Here is a 25,733-nt window from a genome sequence, read left to right on the forward strand (position 1 = left end):
AATATTTTTCAATAACTTTCATTATATCCCATTAAATCCTTTTTCAATCCCCTAAGATAACTTGTTATACCCTTTTCAATGTCACTTCATACTTATCCAGTTTTATAATTATCTCCCTGCTGTAGGTCAAGGGATAGGAATCCTATCTCCTTGAATATTTGTTTATCTCTGAGATGGAAAGAGATAAAGTTTATCTCTCTTAATCTATCCCCATTTTTATTACTACTATTGCTTTCTATTTTCAGTTCTTCTCAATCTTTTTGAATAACATTTTTCTTATTTTCTTCAATACTTTTCCTATCTACTTTCTTCCCTTTTTGTCACTGCTTTAATCTATTTAATCTTTAAACTTTAATTAAATAAAAAACTTTAATCCAAGAACACACTGATTCCTGCTTATGACCTTCCTTTATCCCAGGCTTTGCCTTTTATAATCCTTTCAATCTCTTTTTATCTCATATTTTTTTTCAATCTCTTCTAATAACCCTTATTTCATCCTTCAAATATTTACTTCATTCTCTTTTTATCCTCATTTTAATCTTGATATTTACTTTTTTCCTTATTTTTTATAAATAACATTTGTTTTATACCGTCCTATCCTTTTTATCCTTGTACTTTTCTCTTTTTATCCACATTTTAATCTTAGCACACACTCATCACCATTTACACCTTGGGTTTAATCTTAGTCTGTCACCTCTCGATTCGATTCAATCCCTTTCCATCACCTACTTTTGCTCAATCTCTTGTAATAACCTTTACTTTATCTCTATTAATTCTTTTACTATTGACTGAAATTCTTCTTTTATATCAATAATTTTGTTATAACATTTATTATACTCCTTTTAACCCTTATACTATTCTCTTCTTTTGCTTTCTAATCCCAATTACATATCAGAACATACAATACTTATCACTTTTATTCCTTTAACTCAATTGCAATTGGTTGCAATAGACTGCAGTCAATTTCCTTCCTATACATTGAATTAGCTACGTGACGATTTCATGATAAATAAAGAGAAATTAAAACTTTAAAAAGGAGATCAACTGAGAGATAAAGAGTGATAGAGTAAGAGATAAAAAGAGATCAATAGAGTCCCAAAATTTAAAAGGTAGTTCAAGAAAAATATCTTCCAAGCTAGCGTGGCTGAGTGACATGTGTATTCGACTTGCGTCCCTAAGGTTCAGGGTTCAAACCCTCCTGCGTGCGAGATTTTTCAAATTTGATTTTAAGTGTTATGTGTACAATGTTGGTTAATAATGTGAAATGAAATATAGATTTAAACAATAAACAATAATTTCATAACAAATAAATAAATAACTTGATTTGTTAAAAATAGGTTATAAATAGAAGTACGAAAACTCAAAAAATATTTTTTTTAAATAATAAATTTAATTGAAATTGTAATACTTTATAAAGTCTGTAATATTGTTAATAATATTGGTTAATTAATTCTTTATATATTAAAAAGGATAAAAATTTGCAGTAAAGAGAAATAAAAAGAGATAAAAGTACATAGGTATAAAAAGAGATAGATAGGGGATAATAGGGTATAAACAGAGATAGAAATTTATTTATTTATTTATTTATTTAATAACATAACGGGACATGCCCTTTCGTACATTACGTACTCCCTAATTCTAAGAGTTACATTTGTAACATATAAAAACAAATACAATATGAGGGTTGGCGCTTCAAAAGTTTAAGTTCGGTATAGATGTAAACACCGTTGTAGTGTAATAATGAAAATAAAGTAATTTAATTAGATATTTTTGTTTTTCCACTGAGTCCATTAGAAAGTTAGCTATTGTAGTGAATCTTACAGTTTAATAGAAGAATATCCAAATAATATTAATAAATGACAAATTTGTATCTCTATCCGAATTAATTTTAAATTTGGAGATAAAAAGGTATAATATTTCGGGTATGCAAAGTGGCTATTTCAAAGGGATAGAAAAACTTTATCTCTTTCTATCCAAAAATTCTATCTTTTTACTTTTTTTAAATTTCTATATTTTTACTTCCAGTAGGGATGTTATTTAAGTCGAGAATTTGTTCAGAACGTGAAAACATTAGGTCGATTATGTTACACATTGAATGAATTGGTGCTGTAAAGCCAATTGCAGATCTAGGCATAGGTAAAGAAAATGGTTGATGATAGCGTGAAGTTATTCCAGGTACTCTGAAATCTATATAATTCAAAAGGTTCGGACAAGAGATGTTATTATTAAGTAATTTAAATATAAAAATATCTTGATCAATTAATCGTCGTTCGGCTACAGTTAAGAAATTAAAATCATTACAAAAAGCAATATAATCTGAACCAGGAAGTGGATATATTTGTGTCTTACGGAAAGTCAAATACTTCAAAAACCTTTTTTGGATTTTTTCCAAAGCATCGATATATTTTAAAAAAATTGGATTCCATATAATTTGAGCATAAATAAATTTTGATAAAACTAATGCATTGAACAAAGTAACAAGGCAATTAAGGTTATTGAGGCACTTAGAGTTCCGTATTAAACATCCTAGAGCTTTCGTTGCTTCAAATTTAACCATTTGAACGTGCAGATTAAAAGTTGATTTTGAATCAAAATGAACGCCAAGATCTAATACAGAATCAGATCTACTTAATTTTGTGTTGTTTAATAAATAGTCTTACTCGATGGTAGTCTTACTTCTTGAGTAGGTAACAACGGAACATTTTTTTAAGTTAATTCTAAGCTTATTTAAAACACACCAAAGTTCAAAGTTTTTGAGGTTATTTTGGAGCTCAACTGCATCTTCAAGACAGCTAATGCGATGGAATATTTTTAAATCATCAACGTAAAGCAGTTTGTTAGATTTAATAAAGAGAGTGACATCGTTGATAAAAATATGAAAGAGAAGCAATCCCAGAACAGATCCCTGAGGAACTCCGGAAGTAGGAATGAATATAAAAGAGGAAAATCCATTATATTGCACAATATTGGGTCTATTAACAAGGTAGGCTTGGAGAATTGATATTAAGCTATTTGGAATATTTAGGAGGGCAAGTTTTGAAAAGAGCAGGCGATGGTCGAAACTGTCAAATTTTGTATTTTTTTCAGGTTAACTTTTTCGTAATTAATTGATAAAAATAACAAAATTAGGTTATTTGAGAAAAAAAATTTTAAAACATTTAAAACATTCTAAAAAAATTTTAAAACATGTATTTTAAATTTTTAAATATTACTTTAATTTCTTCGACAGTCTAATCATTGAATAATGATTCATACTTGTATTAATTATGTTTTAATTTAATTTTTACTAGACAAAAAAGACATCTTTCGTATCATAAAAAATTTATTTACTCTTTACTCTCAAGAACTTTTTTAAACGGGATAACTAAAAAATAAATTAATATTTAGTAAAATTCCAAAAAATATTTCACAGATTAAATTTAAATAAGTTCTAAAAACTATGATTTTTTCCAGTAACACTATTTAGAATATTTCAGGAGTATTTCTGAAGAACTGTCAAAGAATTTCCGGAAATTTTCTGGAAATCACATACGGAAACTTTCCGGAAATCCTTCCACATGGGCGTTATCACTCTAAATGAATGCCCGGAGTTATGTGACATTCTGTTCATTTTTATGGTGTCTATATTTAAATATTTTTTCACCCTAGTTTAGAAAATTTTTCGTAAAAGAAAATATCAACTTTTAAGTATATTTTTTGAATTTCTTCTCATCGCGATTTTTTTAGGTCCTTATTTGGGTCATGGCGTAAGGCTTTGTTGTCTACACAATGTTGAATTTCAGGGTTTAACTTCGGCGGATTCAGAAGTTTGCAGTTTTCGAAGATAGGGTACCTATTTATTTAATGTTTCCTCTCTCTGTTCCTTATTTAGGCCCTGAACTAAATATATATTCCACCGAAGGCAAATTTCCTCGTGTAATGGGAATGCCTGCTTATTTTTGTTTTCTGGGTTTGACCCTATCAGATTAATAAGACTGTTTTTGGTATCTTGTTCGGAGTTATTGTCGTCCTTCTCTCCATTGTCTGTCTCCTTCGGTGGGCTTTGTTGTGATGACCTTCCCATTTCCTCTGTATCACCTGTAAATAAAATAAATTTTTATTTTCTTTAATTTATGGAAAATTTTGTAAATATATAGAGATCTTGTGTATAATCGTATAATTTTTTAAAGTCTACAGCGAGACCTTTTTTATTGTTTATTTAATAGATCTATAGAGAGATATTTTCTATATAAACATATAATTTCACTATAAATTTATTTATAGAGGAATTATATAATATATTTTTAATGAAATTTTAAATCCAGTTATAGTTTCAGGCTTATAGAAAAGCCTGATTTTATTAAAAACTATGAATAAGGTATATCGATTTAACAATTGTAACTTGGTTATTATAAGTACCTGTAGAGAGGTCTTGGTCTGATTTTATAGAAAAAATCAGTCGATACATTTTTCAATAAGAACACATTTTTTTTTACTTACTGGTATATGAACTTGTTCCTTGATCACAATCACTATTTGAATAACTGGATAAATCGCCTTTAATTCTTTTTATTTCTTCTAATATTTCACTCAATCTTCTTTTACGACTTTTACTCGCGCGTTTCATTTTATATTACTGTTTTGGATTTTGACCTATCGGGTACAAATAACGAAGTGAGGCATTTGAAAAGGACACCGGCCGGAGAGAAATAGAGGGGATTTTCGACAATTTGATACCTGTGGCGCTGTAAACATGTACTGTTGGGTGTGAGTAAGGAATTACTACCTGGTGTAATTATTGAAGAAGACAAGCGAAAAATAATGAGTATTTTTATAGGTAATATTTTCTCTTCTATCCCAGGTAGAAATTGACGACCGGGATGGTACCGGCCCGGTACAAACGGCGGATTATAAGTGCCGGGGCGGTACCGGCAAATTGTCGGATGATAACTGAGGCAGGTATCCGGCATACGTACCGGGCCGGTACCGAATAATCCACGGGGGCGGTACTGGCCCGGTTATTGTTGGAAGGCATTTAGTGCCGGTTTATTACTGGCTGCACAATCGGCTAGGTACTGGTCCAGTACCGGCATAAGTTTGTTCATTCCACTGGCGCAGTACCGGTAAATTGCCGAAAGATAACTTCGGTAGGTATTCGGCAATCGTACCGGGCCAGCACTAATAAACATCCGACGCAGTACCGGGCCGGCACTAAAAAACAACCGGTTTGGTACCGTGCCAGTTAAAAAAATTACATTTCAGTCTGATCAATTGTTTAATTATTATTATCAATGTTATTATTAAATTTTAAATTGGAAACAGTAAACATATTAAATTCTGAAACAGAGAAACATAAACAATTATATAGTACCGGCCAAAATTGTCAGTCCACCCATTTTTGAAGGAATGAAAAAAATTTTTTAACATAAAATTTATGAAAACTCAAATTTTTTTTGGTTTATATTTTGAAAGACGATAAAATTTTGAAAAGAATAAGACCTCACAGAAGTCATTTGGCAAATATTTTTTCAAGATATTCTTAAAAAATCGTCATTTTCAATGTTTTACAAAAATTTGAATAACTTCTAAAATAATGAACGCTTTTTAATAATCTTAGGCTTATTTTAAAGGTCATTTTCTACAGAATAAGAATTACTTATAGTCATTAACCTGTAATTTTTTTCTTGGAATAAGCATGACGTCAAAGTTGGACAAAAAAATTGGAAAAGTTTGAAATAAATTTTTTGTACTAAAAACTATTCTAGAACATATATAAAACATGATATGGTGTAGATTCTTCAAGAAAATTTAATAAAAAAATATGTTTGAATTTCAAAAATTATTTTTCTTTTAATAATATTGTTTCAAATTTTTTGAATTTTTTTGTCCAACTTTTACGGCATGCTTATTCCAAGTAAAAAATTACAGGTTAATGCCTATAAGTAATTCTTATTCCGTAGAAAATGACCTTTAAAATAAGCCTAAGATTATTAAAAAGCGTTCATTATTTTAGAAGTTATTCAAATTTTTGTGAAACATTGAAAATGACGATTTTTAAGAATATCTTCTACAAATTTTGGCCAAATCACTTCTGTAAGGTCTTATTCTCTTCAAAATTTGATCGTCTTTTAAAATATAAACCAAAAAAATTTAGTTTTCATGAATTTTATGTTAACAAATGTTTTTTATTCCTTTAAAAATGGGTGGACTGACAATTTCGGATGGTACTGTAGAAAAATCTGAAGACTCGAGGAATTGAACTCCGGACCCTGAGGCTGCAAAGTCGACACCACATCCGCTAAACTAAACCTGCATATGAAAAGTAAATGCAAACTGAGCTTATAAAGTCCAACCGACATTCCACCTGGCAGCAGTACCGGGCCGGCACTAATATTCAACCGGTGCGGTACCGGGCCAGTATTTGTTTTTTAATTTATTTTAATTCAATTTAAATTATTAAAAATAACTAAATAAATAAAAATAGTAATTATAAATAATAATAACCGCCCTATTTACCGGCTAGATACCGGGCCGGCACCAATAAACAACCTACCCGGTATTAATATAATTGCCGGCATAACTAACTAATTAATTTATTATCTATCCCTATTGATATAAAATCATATCGCCGCCGCTGTTTCAGAAAGTTTTAAGGGACCCTTACAGTAGGGGGGAACATAGTCAAGGTAGGTCCATCTTCAGAAACAAGTTATATTTGACCTAAATTCAGGTCAATTTAAGGGCAGTTTTAACCTACAGGTCAAAATTACTCAAAATTTAGGTCAATTTTAAGGGCAGATTCAACCTACAGGTCAAAAACTAACAAACTAACCCCTCTGCCCTCAAAATTTAAGCCAATTTTAAGAGTAGTTATGACTTAAAGTTAAAAATTGACAAACTTATCGCTCTGCTTTCAAAATTTAGTTCAAATTTAAGGGCAGTTTTGACCTAAGCGTTAAAAATTGCGTTTTACTCTGTCCGTAAAATTTATGTCAATTTTAAGGGCAGATTTAACCTACAGGTAAAAAATTGACAAACAATTCCCTCTGCCCTCAAAATGTAGGTCAATTTTAAGGGCAGTTTTAATCTACAGGTCAAAAATTAACAAACAATTCCCTCTGCTCTCAAAATTTAGGTTAATTTGAAGGGCAGTTTTAACCTACAGGTACAAAATTGACAAACAATTCCCTTTACCTTCAAAATGTAGGTCAATTTCAATGGCAGTTTTGACCTTAACGGAAAAAATTGACGAACAATTCCCTCTGCCCTCAAAAATTAGGTCAATTTTAAGGTCAGTTTTCATCTACACCGCAAAAATTGTCGAAAAAACTTCCTCTGACCTGACCTTTCCTTAAAATTTAGGTCAAATTTGACATATTTTTTAGCCTATACATGAAAAAAGCAAATTAATTAGGATTTTTTAAAAAGTTTTAAAAAAGTTTAAAAAAGTTTTTTAAAAAACCCTTATATTAAAGTTTGACGGAATTTTCGACCTATTGGTTAAAAGAAGTTTGACCTAAATTTCAATATTAAGTTTCAATCAATAAAAGATGTTATAAATTGACATATTTTTTTAAAAATTCTGTTAAAATTATTTTTCTGTCCTCAAAATGTACTTTAATTTTAATGGCAGTTTTTTCCTACAAGTTAAAATTTGACCAGAAATCTCCCTCTGATCTGATATTTTCTTAAAATTTAGGTCAATTTTAAGGTCAGTTTTGACCTTCACGTCAAAAATTGACAATAAAATTCCTTCTGACCTACTGTTTCCTCAAAATTTAGGTCAATTTTAAGGTCAGTTTTTACATACGGGTAAAAATGAAGCCCACAAACGTCTATTATTTTACGTCGAAATCTTTAGTCCGTCCATAAATTACGTAAGACATTTAGGGGGGAGGGGGGTCAGCAAGATCTTGCGAACAATAGGAAAAATGGCGCTAATGTATGTAAAATATCTTACGAGGGAGGAAGGGGGTCAAATGTACCCAAAAAATGACTTACGTGATTTATGGACAGCCCCTAATGGCCCTTACATTACGTCAACATTTATGTCAACTGCAGGTAAAAAGGGGCCCAATAATACTTTTGACACTGAGAAAAAAGAATTATCAAATTTACTATGAGGAGTGTCAAACTTGAAAAAGTTGACACTATAATCACTTCCGTAAAGTAGAATTCTCTATTAGTTATCTTTTTTAATATCTCCTGTTATAATTTACTCTAACTCATTACTATGCCATCATATTAAGATAACATGATTTTAAAAATTAAAATAAATATTAAAAATAGTTAGGGGGTTGGCGCGCGAAGCGCGCAGGGGGGCGAAGCCCCCCTAGTTAATAAATAAATTAATTTTCAAATTTTTTTCTCTTCTTTAATTTTTTTCTGCTGGTTTAATACCGGCAAACAACCGGGACGACACCGGGCCAGTACTAATATTTTTGCCGGCAAAACTTCTGTGCCAGTAGAAATTATTAAGTAAATTTGTTTGCCGGGCCGGTACAAATATTATCACCGGCAAATCCCCTTCATCGGTATAAAAGCAAAACCAAATGGTAGTACCGGGCCGGTGCTGGGCCGGTCGTTATTTCATATCCGGCCCGGTACTTTTTTGACGGTACCGGCATAAGTCCGACTTTACTACCGGGTCGGTACCATGCCGGTCGTTAGTGCTGGCTTACCTCCAACTTTTCTGCCTGGTTAGTAATAATAATTGATTACTTTTCACTAATAAATAATTAGTTAGCTTTTTTAAAAAATGGTAACCAAAAAGTAAGCAAAGATTAAACAAAATTTTTTTTAAAATTTGCAGTTTATTTTATCTAATTCTAATTTACAGTAATTTTAATTAATATTGACAATTAAAATTGAATTTTTAATAACAAAAATTTGTGACAAAAATGAAAAGCTTCTTTTCCAATAAGAAAGAATATTTTGAAGACAATAAAAAACTGAAAGCGATAAATCAATAAAAAATGAAATATAAAAGAATTGATATAAAAAAGTCTCCTTGATTTATAAACGAAAAAAAAACAAACGCTTACATTAACAAATTGCATGGAAGAATATATACACCGTTTAAAAAAAATTATTTTCCACAGATTTATCAGAACACTCTTTCCAAGGTGTTTCATTATGCAAAAAGCAAAGCTTAACGTCCCACCATAGTAGTGCAAAGTACACATATTAAAAAATTCATCGCAATTTTCATTTTTCAAAAACAAATATAAAGTAGATTTAGAAACTTTTCATATTCTTAAAGTTTTTCAATTCCCTTTTGTTTTTTGTTCGCAAACTTTTATAATCAATCTTATTAAAAAAAAGAGAAAAAAAAGGTTAATTTTTTTTAAGTTTTACTTTTTCAAAAAGGGAAAATTTTACTTGCTGCGGTAAATTTTATGAAGAAGGTCAGAGTGTAATTAAATGCAATTTAATGTTTGTCACATAAAGAGATGATGAGGCTTACCTGTGTGTTTGTAAATCGAGTTGACCCTCTGCACGTGTCTAGTCATAACTTCAATGCATGCTTCCTCCGTGCCATATCGAGCGAAGAACTGATGATCAGCTTGCAGATAAAGCATACACGTTGTTTTACGTGGATCTACTGTTGCACGTTTGTTTAAATGCCTCACAAATCTTTCTCTGTCCAGGCTAAAAATTTAGGCAACAATGATAAATAAATTATAATGAATAAACAAATAAAAAAATTAATTAATTACATAAATAATTTAGAAACCTGATTAAGACGGATAGAAGACATTTTATATTTTTGTTTAACCTATATTGTCCGAGAAGTCCGTTTTTTTCCATTACATTTTATTTTTTAATCGACATTTCGAGACAAAATTTTTCAATAAACATTTATATACAATTCTTGTAAAGAAAGTACATATTAACAACAATTAAATATAAAAAAAATCGTTTTTTCTTCTACTATCATTTTTTATATAGGGTTATTAAATCTGGAAGGGCAAATTTAATTATAAATATTTTTTGACAATGTTATAAACAATTCTTGTAAACAAATTATTTATTAACAAGAATTGATAGTAAAAAAATCGATTTTTTCTTTTACTATCTTTTGCTGTAGGATGAATAAACCTTAATGTATAAAAATTTTTAGTGAACATTTTTCCTAAAGAAAAAGATTGCACAGCGTAAGCTTTCAGTAAAAAAACAAAATTTGGAAAATATAAATTTATTTAAACTACCGTCATTGCCCTCGCTCGCTGATGCTCGCTCGAATTTAATTGTCCTTTTTAATTTACACTTAATTTAACCTATACTTTATTAAATATTTCATTTTTAATTACAATTAATTAAATCGATTCAATTAATTTAAAATTATTGTTATTATTATTATGAAAGTTTTTCAAGCAAAAATTTTTTTTGCAAATATTACAATGTAAAACAAACATTAACTTAATTTTTATAATTCTTAAATTTTTAAAATATTTATTAGTTCAAATGCTAAAATGTTTTTTGTTGAGCATTTGATAAAATTTTTTTTATCAGAAAAAAATAATAAAATAAATTTTCTTCGTTTTGCAGACAAGTGAAATATTTTGATTTAAATTTTTTTAATTAAACATTTTCGATTAATAGTAGAAAAAAAGCGATCCTAAAATAAAAATATATTTTTTCTATGGGAGAAAAATAACTAAATTTTCTATTTTAAAATAATGTTTATTATTTTATATAGAAATTAAAATAAATAAAGAAAAAATAATGAATATATATAAATTAATGGCATTTGTAACATTATTACATCACACATTGTACAAAGAACGTTTTTCAAACTATGACGTCATAAGGATTCAACTGCCCTGAAATCAATAAAATTTACAAACTAAAAACCACTGCCAAGTTGTATATTTTTTTAATAATTTTGGTGCTCATTTCATGAACACTTTGCTTCCTCATAGAGATAATAATAATAGAAATACATGAATAACTTTTTATAAATATGGTAAAAATGATTGAATCTTGGGTCAATCGATGTATTTTAAATACCCTACAAGATAGTTATAATAGTTTAATGGTTAAACAAAAATTTTCAACAAAAAAGTTGAGAAAATGTCATTTTACACAATCTTTGGTTTTTAAAATACAAATAATTTCGAAATTTGTTATCGAATTTGGTTCAAAAATAGGTCAATCGAAGTGTTTTTTAATGCTCTACAAACTGGTAACGATAATTTTAAAGTTACTTCTACTTTTTTCAACAAAATTTTCAAAAAAAGTCTTATTTTCCAAAATTTGTGATTTTTAAAAGTTTAATATCTCCGGTTAATATGAACGAAAAATGTTCAATTAGGGCTTAAAAGATGCGCCTAAAAAACTCTATAAAATTATGGAAAAACATTTATAGGTGTCCTAACATTTTTTTAAAGTTATGGGCAAAAACGTTTTTTTGCAAAATTAAAAATCCAAAAAAAAATTAGTTAAACTTTATTAATCTATCACAAAGTACTCTCATTTTATGTCCGCAGATGAGATCTACAATTTAAAAAAAATTCTACCCAAAAGCTCTTCATGATTTCGACATATTTATGAAAATGTGATGTTTATACAATCAAATGTTTATACAATAATAAATTTATATTTAGGTAAATGATTAAAAATAACCTTTAAATGGTAGAATGACACTTGGAAATGAGGAAAGGAACCATGAAATTCCTCTCTTTCTAATGGAAATGAAGTTTTTAACACCTCTTTAAGTGGAAAAATGAATTTCTGTTACAAGTACGCTTTGTAATTGCAAAATTTCGGGTGGCTCAACTCTAACAACCTCTCATGGCTCAACGCATACTGCGCATGCGTAACATTGATGGAATACTACTGCGCATGCGTGATATTAATAGAACACTACTTAAAGGGAAGAAAGTTAACTTATGTGGTTAATGATAATCTATATATATATATATATTTTGAATGATGAACGGCGAAAAAAACGAAGAAAGCAACTTAATATAATAAGAGATTTTAAGAACTTTCCTTTAGTTTGAATTTATCTGAGTTTATGTGAAAACGAAAGATAACATCATTAGTCATAAACAAAGATTTGAGCCTGTCTTGAAATGAAGTAATAAAACTTATATTGCGAAAACAATTCAAAGGAGAAATTTCAGAGACAATGAAGGACCACAATAAGAAGGAACAAGACAAAATAAGGACGAAACATGAGAGATAAAATATAAATTTTTTTACATCATTAATCAGTAAGAAAAAAATTTGTTACATTTGTTGAATTTAATTAATAATTGGAATATTAATATTTAAACAGTCGACGGGAAGTTGACAAATGTAAAAAAATTTTGAACGAATTAAATTTCAAGTCAATTAAGATTTTAATCGAAGAAAGTTTTAAATAATTAAAATTAAGATTTATGAAACAAGTTGTAAATCCAGATGTTCATTAAATGAACAATTTTCTTCCTCGTTACAATCAGCAAATAGTATATTAAGCAACAAGGGTATAAAGGCAGCCATTTGTTTACGGTGATTTTTGTGACACGAGTGGAGGTCGAGGGCACCCTCGACCTCCACTCGTGTCACAAAAATCACCGTAAACAAATGGCTGCCTTTAGGCTGCGTCTACAATAGGTGAGATGTGAGTAACAGAGCACGAGTGGCGTGTCGTGGACGTTCTGGTAATGCAGTACTACCAACTGCTAATGCCGAGAGAAAAAATTGAAAAGATTGCATAATGAATTTTCATCTTTTTTAATTTCAACAATGTAGTTATATTTTTTAAAGTAAACCAATTTTTTTAAGTCATTCGCTTTAATTTTGCTATTGATAAAAAATAATTCAATTATTTTAATTTTTATTAATTTCTGTTTTTTATAGTAATTTGAGTTAATCTAGATTCGAGAAAATTAAGTTTCCATAAACTAAATATTTTATTATCTTACATTTCGGAAAATTCTGCATTTAAATAAATGACATCTAGAAAATAATAATACTAGGGTAAATAATAATTTTACCTGTTTAATTTTCATCTTTTTTTATTAGGGTTAGACGGTCTTCTAATTATTCAACACTAGCAAAATCGTACGCGCGTGAATTATTTAAAGAATTATCACGGTAGTAATCTGTCTACCTACCTTCCACAGAAAAAGTTTAATAAATTTAATTTATATTGTTCCATGTTTATAATAGTTATGATTTTTTAAAAAATCTCGGTATTTAAACTAAATTATCATTTCAACGCCTCAGAAGCCATTTAAAAAAATTGCAAGAGGATCCAAGGCGGGGAAAGCAGTGATTTTAATTTTTTGTCACGGATTTTTCAGAAATCCTAGAATATAAAATAAATCATTATTAAAAAAATCAATATCACTGCTTTCCCCGCCTTCGATCCTCTTGCAAATACGTTTAATGATTTCTAACATTAAAATAAAAAATTAGCAAACGAAAAAAAATTGCTTCCAAGGCGTGGAAATTATAATTTATAGTTTAAATACCGTGATTTTTAGAAAATCCGTGAAAAAAATCAAAATTACTACTTTCCTTGCCTTGGATCCTTTTGAGATTTTTTTAATGGCTTCTGTTATTAAAATAAATATAATTATCAAGTGAAAAAACATGCCTCTATTTAACTCAAACATTTTTTAAGCTCATATAAATGTAATAAAATTCAAACTCAAAAGATTTAAATTATAATTTCTTCAAATATTTATTTATTTTCATTCTTATGTTTCTAATAATGGTTGGGGTACAGTTGTTCTAAATCGTATTTTCTAAAAAAATTTTTTCTAATAAAGGTAAATCTCTAAAAAAAACTTTTTTCTAATAAAGGTGATTTTGAAATTTTCTGTCTTCTAATAAAGCTAATTTTCTAAAAATTTATTTTTCTAATAAAGGTAATTTTTAAAATTTTCTTTCTTCTAACAATATTCAATTTTTGTAATCACGATCAATGTACATATGATTAAAGGTACATATGATTAAAAAATAAAATTTACAAAAATTTGTTAATTCTTAAAAAAAAATACATGAGATTTCGTTAAAAAATTATTAAAAAAATAGAAATTATGCAAATTTTTTAACAAAATTTTAAAATAATATAGTTAAAAATCGTAATTAACAAATAGAAATTATAGGGATTTTTTTCCTAAAGATATTTAAGATTTTCTAAAAGAATTTTTTATAAATATATTAACTTTAGAAATTTTAGTGTAAAAATAATGCAAATTTTTTTTTTTCAAAGAAGAACAGAATTCTGTTAACAAATTGTGATAAGAAATTGTAATTTTATAAAAATTTTTCTTCATTTTCAAAAAAAAACTTATAATTTTGTAAACACAATTGTGATTAAAAAACAAAAAATATGTAAAATAGTTTCAATTTCTTAATCTTAATTTTTTAACAATTTTCTAATTTTTATTAAAATTATGGAATTTTACAAATTTTAGGAAAATTGTTAGTATTCATCCGAAAAATATATTGAAAGCATTGTAATGTTGATAAGGAAGAAAAGAAATTTTTAATAGAATTTATAAGTATTATTTTTTTTGAAATAAATACCAATTAAATAATATTGTAAAAAAATTGTTCGAATTTAACACAAAAAAAAATATGGTAAATTTGACTACTTTTTTACTATTTCCTGTAGTTCCTATAGGCGCCCGTAACATTATTTAGTAAAATGAACTATGACAGAATAGTTAGTCTAACAGTAAAATGTAGTAATAAATACCATTTTTACAGTAAATTTAACTACTAAAACAGTTATCTTAACTATTTGTTGTTAGTCATACTAACTGCTTCATTTAGTTGCAGTAACTAAATTTTTATAGTTCCTATAGGCGCCCGTAACAAATTGTAGTTGTAACAACTGTAAAAAATAGTTAAATTAACTATTTAAAGTAGTAAAATGAAATTATTTATTTGTTTTTTATTATTATTGAGGTCCATTTTTTTATATTTTCTCTTACCTATTATTGTTCATATAGAATTTACATATTTGTACTTGAGGACATTCTTCTTAGATTCAGTCATAATAACTACTCCGTTTAGTTGCAGTAACTAATTTTTTAAGCTCAAGGACTTAGTTGAAATGTAGCCAGCATATGATTTTAAATGACTCAACGATAGTGCAGTAGTTAAAAGTACTGTTGAAAATAGTTATTTTCAGAATTTCTGTAGTAAAATTATCCACTTTTTACTAGTTATAAAAAAATTAAACTTACTATTTTCATATAGTAAAAATAACATAGAAATTGTTACTTTTATGACTTTTGTAGTTATAAAAATAAATGTTTCTTACCACCATAGAGATAAATTATTAAAAGGTAGTAACAAAAATAACAAATTCCAGCGGTTGTTTTTACTCTTTGGAACAGTAAATTTTAATTTATTTTGCAAATAGCAAGAAATTGATATTTCTACTACAGAAATTCCGAAAATAATTATTTTTAACAGTACTTTTAACTACTGCACTATTGTTGAGTTATTCACAATCATAATGTGTAGTAGTAATTTTAACTACATAAAACCTACTATTCAATTTTAGTTCCACTAACTATGGAAGTTTAGTTAAAATGCTGCTGAATATGGTAGTTTTAACTATATTTTTTTAACTGCACATATGTGGATGCTTTTACCACTCACGTTTTTTCTCTGTAGAAAAAAATGATCTTTCAACTGCATAAATAGTAAAAATAACTGTTTTCAACAATTGATTTTACTATATGAAAACAGTAAATTTCTTTCTTTCTCTGCAACTAGCAAGAAAATAAGAAATAGTTGTTTTAACTACATAAATCATAAAAGTAACAACTTTCAGAGGTTGTATTTACTATATAAAAACAGTAAGTCTCATTTTGTTTGCAACTAATACAAAATAGTTATTTTTGCTACCACAATAGTAAAATTAACTATTTTTAACAATAGTTTTTACTACTACACTATAGTTGAGCCATTTACAAGCATCTGTTACCCAACGGGAAGTTGCCAATGTTAACGATTGGTTCAATAATGGGCCATGCTTGGTGCCCAATGGTTTTTTCTTGGCAAAACAATTGGCAACCATCATTGGACCACCAATGGTTTAAACTTGGGATGATCACGCTACTGCCAATGATCGGTAGCCAAGCATCGGACCAATATTAGTTGCCAAGGAATTGCCAAGGAAACAAAATCGATTTTCAAAAGCTTGATTTTTTATTTGCAGCCAACAAAAAACCAAGGTTTTAAAAATTGGTTTTTTTTAATTATTAATTAAAATTTATTTTAAAAAAATATATTTTTCAAAAATTTATTTTTTAAAAATATATATTTTTTTAAATTAATAGAACATATTAATTTAATTTGTCACCTCTGGTAAAACAAAGATGAAAGACTGATAAATTCCCTCACTTTATATCTTACAGTGGAGGGATAACTGTGAATGTCTTTGCGAGAGAGGAGCAGGTACTTATATAGAGCAAGTGAAACAGGTCACAAGCGAGAAAAAATCACTAGCATGCACTCTGGCGGCGCTTGTCGAAACTGTTTTCTGGCGCGCATGCATATCCTGACGTTATCGACACAGCGCTTGGCAACCAACGTTGCGCCACTTCCGACAAGCGCCGCCAGAGTGCATGCTAGTGATTTCTTCTCGCTTGTGACCTGTTTCACTGGCTCTATATAAGTACCTGCTCCTCTCTCGCAAAGACATTCACAGTTATCCCTCCACTGTAAGATATAAAGTGAGGGAATTTATCAGTCTTTCATCTTTGTTTTACCAGAGGTGACAAATTAAATTAATATGTTCTATTAATTTAAAAAAATATATATTTTTGAAAAATATATTTTTTTAAAATTAATTTTTGAAAAATATATTTTTTGAAAATAAATTTTAATTAATAATTAAAAAAAATCAATTTTCAAAACCTTGGTTTTTTGTTGGCTGCCAATAAAAAATCAAGCTTTTAAAAATCTATTTTGTTTTCTTGGCAATTCCTTGGCAACTAATATTGGCCCGATGCATGGCTACCGATCATTGGCAGTAGCGTGATCATCCCAAGTTTAAACCATTGGTGGTCCAATGATGGTTGCCATTAATGTTCCAATAATGGAACGGAGTTCGCCAAGCATGGCCCATTATTGAACCAATCGTTTACTTCCCATTGGGTAGTTATTTCAACTACGTAAAGTAGTTATTTTAACTACATAAAACCAACTACTTCATTTTGGTTCCACTAACTGAGGAAGTGTAGTTAAGGGGACTTTCTGGTTTAGAATTGCCAAAAAAGGAAGGTTTTAAAACTTTTATTGTAAGAACAGTATTAAAGAAATTGTAAAAACTATTTTTGGACATTGTAGCACATTGCGTAGAGAAAATTTAAAAAATATGTTTGAGTGTATTTAGTTCAATTTCATAGCTGTAGGTGGCGTCTTCCAAAAGATACCTTTTTTTTGGTACGTTAGATTCCGGGCAACCTGTAATACATAAATTCAAGTTCCAAACGGGAATCTCTTCATAAGGATTTATTCTTGTGCCTAAACCTCAAAAACGATTTTTTTAAAGGTTTTTTTTATTTTATATGTACAATTTTCTCAAAAACTCGCAAAAACGCCGTGTTTTTGGGTCAATTTACCTCCATATAAAAACACAGGCGGTAGAAATATGAGTTTTTAGAGGTTTAGGCACCAGTTTTTTAAATAAAGAATCGAAAAATTTTTGGGATTTCAAAATCGGTTCGGTAGATTTCGAGAAAAGCTCTGTACCAGTTTGAAAAATGAGTTTTCGAGAAAAACGCGTTTAAAGTTTTCATAACATAATTCATTGAGTCATGAATATCAAACAACTTTTTATTACAACAGAACTTCGTATCCCGCTGTTTTTGGGGTCGCTGATTACGAATTTGATGTCCGTTTTGGAAAATCCAAAATGGCGGATCCAATATGGCGGACGAAAAAATAAAAATTCAACCGGATTTGCTTAAAACTTGCTACTCGGGGGTTTTTGGGGTCGCTGATGACGAATTTGATGTTAGTTTTTGAAAATACAAAATGGCGGATCCAATATGGCGGACGAAAAAATAAAAATTCAACCGGATTTGCTTAAAACTTGTTACTCGGGGGTTTTTGGGGTCGCTGATTACGAATTTGATGTCAGTTTTTGAAAATACAAAATGGCGGATCTAATATGGCGGACGAAAAAATAAAAATTCAACCGGATTTGCTTAAAACTAGAACGTTAATGTTTTGTGCCTATATTCATAACTAGCAATCTCAAAAGGCCACAAGTAACCATTTTCAACTAAATTTAATTAATTTCTTAATCTTTGTCCGCCATATTAGATCCGCCATTTTGTATTTTTAAAAACTGACATCAAATTCGTAATCAGCGACCCCAAAAACCCCCAAGTAACAAGTTTTAAGCAAATCCGGTTGAATTTTTATTTTTTCGCCCGCCATATTGGATCCGCCATTTTGTATTTTCAAAAACTGACATCAAATTCGTAATCAGCGACCCCAAAAACCCTCGAGTAACATGTTTCAAGCTAATATCAATAAAAGAGGAACACCAAATATGTAAATAAGATAACTGTAGATTGTTGTTGAAATACATACCGTCATAAATATTGTTATAACTTTTGTTTTTGTACATATTTTTTAAAAATCGTTTTGGGACAGTAATTCTATGATACTAAGGAACATTTTTAAGCAAAAAAAAAAAAATCGATTTTTTTGAAATTCTAAACCAGAAAGTCCCCTTAAAATGCTGCTGAATATGGTAGTTTTAACTACTTTTTTTCTTACTACACAAATGTGGTTGTCTTTACCATTCGCATTTTTTTCTGTGATGTATTTTTTTTAAGGAATTAACAAATTTTTGTAAATTTTATTTTTTAATCATATGTACCTTTAATCATATGTAGGGGAGAGTCTCCAGTTGTGAGACACCTCCAGTTATGAGACAGTCAATTTTTTTTAACATGCAATATTAAAAAGCCGATTGGTTTATATAAAAGCATTTCTTTTTATATGAGCCAACTTTTTCGTGTACGCCGAAGCGGATATATAAACTGTTTTTGTTAAATACCAACACTGTGTGTGATAATCGACTAAAAAGCGTTTTTTCAATAAATGCAAAGTACTTTTTTTACAAGTTAATTAATTGGAAAAGGTAAATGTAATGCATTTTCCTTTAGTGTTTTCCTTATATTGTGTGATGCAATATTGCATTGTTCCAATCTACGGTTGAAAATAATTTAATTTTCCTTTTTCAAAATAGCGCCGATTTCTGGGTGTGAAACACAGCATATCACCAGTTGTGAGACGGTGTCAACACCCATCTGGGCAGCATAAAAAATACTACTTTGCAGGCATACTATTTAAATGTTGTTTTGATTTTTTTTCTAGTATTTTTGGGCATGTCAAGTGGAAAAAAGTCAATTGATTCAGAAGTAATCAATTTTAATGCTCTTGTTCAAGCTATTAAATTGTGTTTATTTGATAGTCATATTTTGGCGAATAAATATTATTATTTAGTATATAATAATATATATTATTAATATATTTAATTATTCATACTAAACATAACGTTTTATGTCAAACTTATTAAATTTTAGCAATTTTTAATGAGTGTCTCACAACTGGAGACATTTTTTTTTTTTGAAAAAAGCGATGTGCTCGGAAAATGTATCGTAAAATTTTTTGAGTTCATCGAAACACTACACTTTCTTTTAATAAAAGTTGCGTATTTCTGTTACCTTTCGAACGGTGTATTTTATTTACAATTTCGTTTACCCGTTTACAATTTACGGGTCAAAAATAAAACCCGTCTCACAACTGGAGACTCTCCCCTACATTGATCGTGATTACAAAAATTGAATATTGTTAGAAGAAAGAAAATTTTAAAAATTACCTTTATTAGAAAAATAAATTTTTAGAAAATTAGCTTTATTAGAAGACAGAAAATTTCAAAATCACCTTTATTAGAAAAAAGTTTTTTTTAGAGATTTACCTTTATTAGAAAAATTTTTTTTAGAAAATACGATTTAGAACAACTGTACCCCAACCATTATTAGAAACATAAGAATGAAAATAAATAAATATTTGAAGAAATTATAATTTAAATCTTTTGAGTTTGAATTTTATTACATTTATATGAGCTTAAAAAATGTTTGAGTTAAATAGAGGCATGTTTTTTCACTTGATAATTATATTTATTTTAATAACAGAAGCCATTAAAAAAATCTCAAAAGGATCCAAGGCAAGGAAAGTAGTAATTTTGATTTTTTTCACGGATTTTCTAAAAATCACGGTATTTAAACTATAAATTATAATTTCCACGCCTTGGAAGCAATTTTTTTCGTTTGCTAATTTTTTATTTTAATGTTAGAAATCATTAAACGTATTTGCAAGAGGATCGAAGGCGGGGAAAGCAGTGATATTGATTTTTTTAATAATGATTTATTTTATATTCTAGGATTTCTGAAAAATCCGTGACAAAAAATTAAAATCACTGCTTTCCCCGCCTTGGATCCTCTTGCAATTTTTTTAAATGGCTTCTGAGGCGTTGAAATGATAATTTAGTTTAAATACCGAGATTTTTTAAAAAATCATAACTATTATAAACATGGAACAATATAAATTAAATTTATTAAACTTTTTCTGTGGAAGGTAGGTAGACAGATTACTACCGTGATAATTCTTTAAATAATTCACGCGCGTACGATTTTGCTAGTGTTGAATAATTAGAAGACCGTCTAACCCTAATAAAAAAAGATGAAAATTAAACAGGTAAAATTATTATTTACCCTAGTATTATTATTTTCTAGATGTCATTTATTCAAATGCAGAATTTTCCGAAATGTAAGATAATAAAATATTTAGTTTATGGAAACTTAATTTTCTCGAATCTAGATTAACTCAAATTACTATAAAAACAGAAATTAATAAAAATTAAAATAATTGAATTATTTTTTATCAATAGCAAAATTAAAGCGAATGACTTGAAAAAATTGGTTTACTTTAAAAAATATAACTACATTGTTGAAATTAAAAAAGATGAAAATTCATTATGGAATCTTTTCAATTTTTTCTCTCGGCATTAGCAGTTGGTAGTACTGCATTACCAGAACGTCCACGACACGCCACTCCACGCCACTCGTGCTCTGTTACTCACATCTCACCTATTGTAGACGCAGCCTCATTCCCATGTTACTTACGATATTTTTTATTCCTAATGCACAAAAGTGGCGATTTCAGATAGCAGACGACAGGGAATAAAAGTCAGTCACTTGTACGACTTATATGAAAATGGCGGCCGTTTTCTCCTTTGGGCAAAAATAACGCATGGGATCAGCGGTTATGTTTGCACATGGGAGAAAATGGACGCCATTATCATATGGTCGAACAAATGAGTGACTTTACTCCCTGTCGTCAGCTATCTAAAAGCGCCATTTTTGTGCATGTGGGATAAAAAAAAATTTTCTTTATCGTGGAGGAGGACTTAACGACAAGTATATTTAATTTTTAAATCATTTTTAATACAATTTAACATTTATAAAATAAAGTTCATTCGTCTTAATAGAAAGAATAGAATTTTCTTATACAGTAATATAAATCTAAAAAACAAAATCTATAATTTTCAATATAATATATACTATACTATACTATAGAAAAAATGAATTTTTATTAAAAGTGCAAATTTTTAGTCTATAATTGGTTCACGGAAAAAAATTTCTTGTAGAAAATACAAACTTTTTCGTAAAATATACAAATAGGTTAAGTTGTGCTTTATGCAGGCGAGTTTTGTGTTTCCAACAAGCTGGTTTGTGTGTACCACAAACCAGTCTGTTAGGTTGAGTCTACAATAAAATAAATCGTCTCGATTTCGATGCGCAGTAAACAAAAATGTATGTACGCGCATCGAATCGTCTTGAAAGTCGAGACGATTTTTAGCTATTCTGGAATCAGCCTTATAACACCAAGAAATCCACGCATGCGCAAGAAAATTCATGTGAACGTCTGCTTGTCGTCTTCTGCGTGACTGTTTAAGCTGTTGAATCATAAACTAAAGTTTGTGACAAGACTCATTCTGGTTTGTGTATTTCCCAAACTCAGCCGTTTGTGGATACTACAACCGCCGTTCATAGATGGCACAGGAAATCTTGTAATTTTCACAGGAAATTTTTTTCCGTGTTCTAATTCTATAAATTTAAATACAAAAATGAGTTCTTTCAGCAAAATTATGTTGCTGTATAAGAAAATCTTACTCATTTATTTCTAAAATCTTATTCTTCGTACCAAGACGGATAGATTGGTATATATAAAGTATATCACAGAAAAAAAAAGTCTTAAATCTGAGTAGGACTACTTTTAAAATCAGTCTTAATTTTAGTCTATAAAAGTATTCTAGCCTTATAATCAACTTAAAAAATTTTCAAAGACACTTTAATCTTAATGCAATATATTTTTCTGACTTAATTTTATATATAAGTCTTAAATTTAGGCTTACAGATGCTAGTAAAAATATTAAGAATTTAGAGATAAAATGAAGACGAACTGAAGGCTAGTTTTAAGTCCTCTAGCGTCTTGTTTTCTGAAATGGTAAACGCGCATGCCTATGATCAGGTGACGCTCTTTTCGTATTCATTAGCTTTCATGGCGTCGACTTAATAAGTGTCTTCTGTTTGTTGATTGTGTATTTTGTGTGTGAACGTATTTCTGTTGGAGAAATAAAAAAGGGCTGAATTGCTGAAGGTAAGTGATGCTTAATTGAAGCAATACATTAATTAAAAAATAATTATTTTTTCTTGTAAAATGTAACATGTTTTTTTGAATACAGTTAATTCAGTGAAACGAAAATATTTACAAAAAATTAATGAGAAAGTTACGTAAGTAAACTTTTTGTGTAGAAAAAATAAAATTTACTTTAAATTAAATTTTCCTTTTTTGAAATAAACAACGAAATTGAATATAAATTTATAAATTTTGATTAATTTAATTGTATAGTGTGTGATTTTCTTACTTGGTGACTATATATTATGAAAAAAATATAAATATTTTTAAGGTTACTGCCAGTCAACCTTGAGAGATTATATTCAGAATGAAAATCTGAAAATATTTCGTTTCACAAAAATAAGCAACGTAGAATATATGTCCTTTTAAATATTACATTTGTTAAATTTATATTTTATTTATATTTATGGCCTAAATAGAAAAATGTATTGAAATAAATTATTATTTATTCAATAAATGATTATTTATTTCAATTTATTTATTTCGTACTATTATGAAAAAAATTCAATTTTTAGAAAAAGTATATTTACAAAAAATAAATAATGATCAATATTTTTATATAATGTATGTAAAAAAATGTTTAATACTTTTTTCATAATTCTGAATAACTGATTTATTTATTTTTATTTTGTTTATAATTATTTTATTTATTATTTATTTATTTTATTTATTTTATTTATTTTATTTATTTTATTTATTTTATTTATTTTATTTATTTTATTTATTTTATTTATTTTATTTATTTTATTTATTTTATTTATTTTATTTATTTTATTTATTTTATTTATTTTATTTATTTTATTTATTTTATTTATTTTATTTATTTTAGTTATTTTATTTATTTTATTTATTTTATTTATTTTATTTATTTATTTATTTTATTTATTATTATATTTTTTTTATTTATTTATTTTATTTTTTATTTATTTTTTTTTATTACCTTTTAATCAATTACCCATAGTTCCGGAGCATCAATAGTATAGATTTGAAAAATTTTACTTTTTAGAAAAAATATATATTTTTAAAAAATTAGCAAGAAATTTTAAATACAAAAAAATTTATTTTTTTTTCATTTTTTATTTATTTTTATTTTTTATATAATATATAATTTCTTTTTTGTATAATGATATGTAATTCTGGGTTCCAAAAGAATGTCAAATAAATTTTAGTACTTGTAAACATGAATTTTTATTAGCTGCAATGTTAGTAATTATTGATCAATATTACTCGATCGAGTTTCAATTTTTTAGCTTACTTTTATATTTTAGATAAAAATATATTTATAATAATATTTTCGCAGATGGTGAAATGTAATTATTGTAGTGACGAAGTAGTAAATTTAAATCTACTGATAAAACATATGAACAAATATCACATAAATGTACCCAACTTATGTATTCCTTGCGGATGGCCTAGATGTCCTAAAAATTTTTAATCTTTTGGTGCTCGAAGAGCACATGTTTCAAGGTATCATAAGAATTTTTATATTGATGACAGCACTACCTCTGTTAGTGAAATTAAAGAAGATGATCTCAGTAACAATGTTGACAACCTTAACAATAAAGTAAATATAAATTGCGATGAGTTACATGATCAAGTAACAATAGTTGAGGATTTTTGTGAATTTGGAGAAAAAGAAATCTATCAGACAGAAATAAAAAACAAGCTACATAATGAATTGTCTGAAATGACTAAGAAACAATATACTGAAGCTCAGTTTCTTCTTAGTTTACGGGCTAAGGCATTCAGGAGACTGTAATAAAGCAAATTGTTGAAAATGTCAAAAATTTGATAAGTTCGTCAGTTGATGAATTCGCTCGAAATATTGAAGATGATTTAGAAAAAATAGGAATCAAATTAGACAATTTTGTTAATATGTCGGATTTTAAGAAAAAAAGTTGTGCTGTTTTTGAAAATTTAGAAACCAAACACAAACAAAACACGTTTTTCAAAAAAAATATGTTTCTTATTGAACCAAAGGTACATAGGTTAACTAAGAGAATATTGAAAGGTAGTCAACCTAACGTAGGTGAGAATAGGGAAATAATTTTGCATAATGATGTACCCAGTAAAAAAAGAAGTATTGAGTGGAGCGTTTAGGAATTGAGTGAAGCTCTGAGCCAATACGGATTCGAGTAAAAACCGTATTGGCACGTTTGACTCAATCTTTTTTTCATCCGCCGAATACGGTCTTATTTTAGCATTAAAATTAAAATCACATGAGCAGAGTACACATTATAAATTGAAAGCACAATTGTCCTGGAATGTGAAAATGCCGATTTAGATAAGAAACTGTGAATATTTTTTATTTTTTGTTAAAAATTGGTAAAAGCAAATTTTGACAAGCGCGAATGATTTTACCATGTGAATAAATGAAGTGGCAAGTTTAAAGGGACTAAAAGAAATCTTCTGTTACCGACAGAAAGTTCCTAGAAAACAATGAAATTTCATTGTTTTGTTGAATTTACCACAATTCTCTAGGAACTTTCTGTCGGTAAAAGTAGATTTCTTTTAGTCCATTTCGTCCATTTAAACTTACCACTTCATTTATTCACATGGTAAATTCAGTTGCGCTTGTCAAACTTTGCTTTTACCAATTTTTAACAAAAAATAAAAAATATTCACAGTTTCTTATCTAAATCGGCATTTTTACATTCCAGGACAATTGTGCTTTCAATTTATAATGTGTACTCTGCTCATGTGATTTTAATTTTAATGCTAAAATAAGACCGTATTCGGCGGATGAAAAAAAGATTGAGTCAAACGTCCCAATACGGTTTTTACTCGAATCCGTATTGGCTCAGAGCTTCACTCAATTCCTAAACGCTTCACTCAATACTTCTTTTTTTACTGGGTAATTAACTATATTTCTATAATCGATTTAGTACGAACAATTTTAGAAAATGAAGATTATAAAAACCTTTTAACATACGAGCAGGCAAGTAACGATAACATACTGAGAAGTTTTTGGGATGGTACACTTGTTAAAAATAATTCATTGTTGCAAA

The 25,733-nt window shown here is 28.1% G+C and overlaps 1 protein-coding gene across 8 annotated transcripts in view; it reads right to left on the reverse strand.

The window, feature by feature from the left end:
• Positions 1–25,733, reverse strand: part of LOC122510570 (disintegrin and metalloproteinase domain-containing protein 10) — a 1,090,443-nt gene that overhangs the window by 301,617 nt on the left and 763,093 nt on the right. For all 8 annotated transcript variants that reach the window (XM_043625327.1, XM_043625328.1, XM_043625329.1 and 5 more), the window contains one exon: positions 9,446–9,630. In XM_043625327.1, the coding sequence (XP_043481262.1) occupies positions 9,446–9,630 (185 nt within the window). The remainder of the gene's footprint in view (positions 1–9,445; positions 9,631–25,733) is intronic.

This window comes from Leptopilina heterotoma, unplaced genomic scaffold (genome assembly GCF_015476425.1).
Source record: "Leptopilina heterotoma isolate Lh14 unplaced genomic scaffold, ASM1547642v1 Lhet_70, whole genome shotgun sequence".
Lineage (NCBI taxonomy): Eukaryota > Metazoa > Arthropoda > Insecta > Hymenoptera > Figitidae > Leptopilina > Leptopilina heterotoma.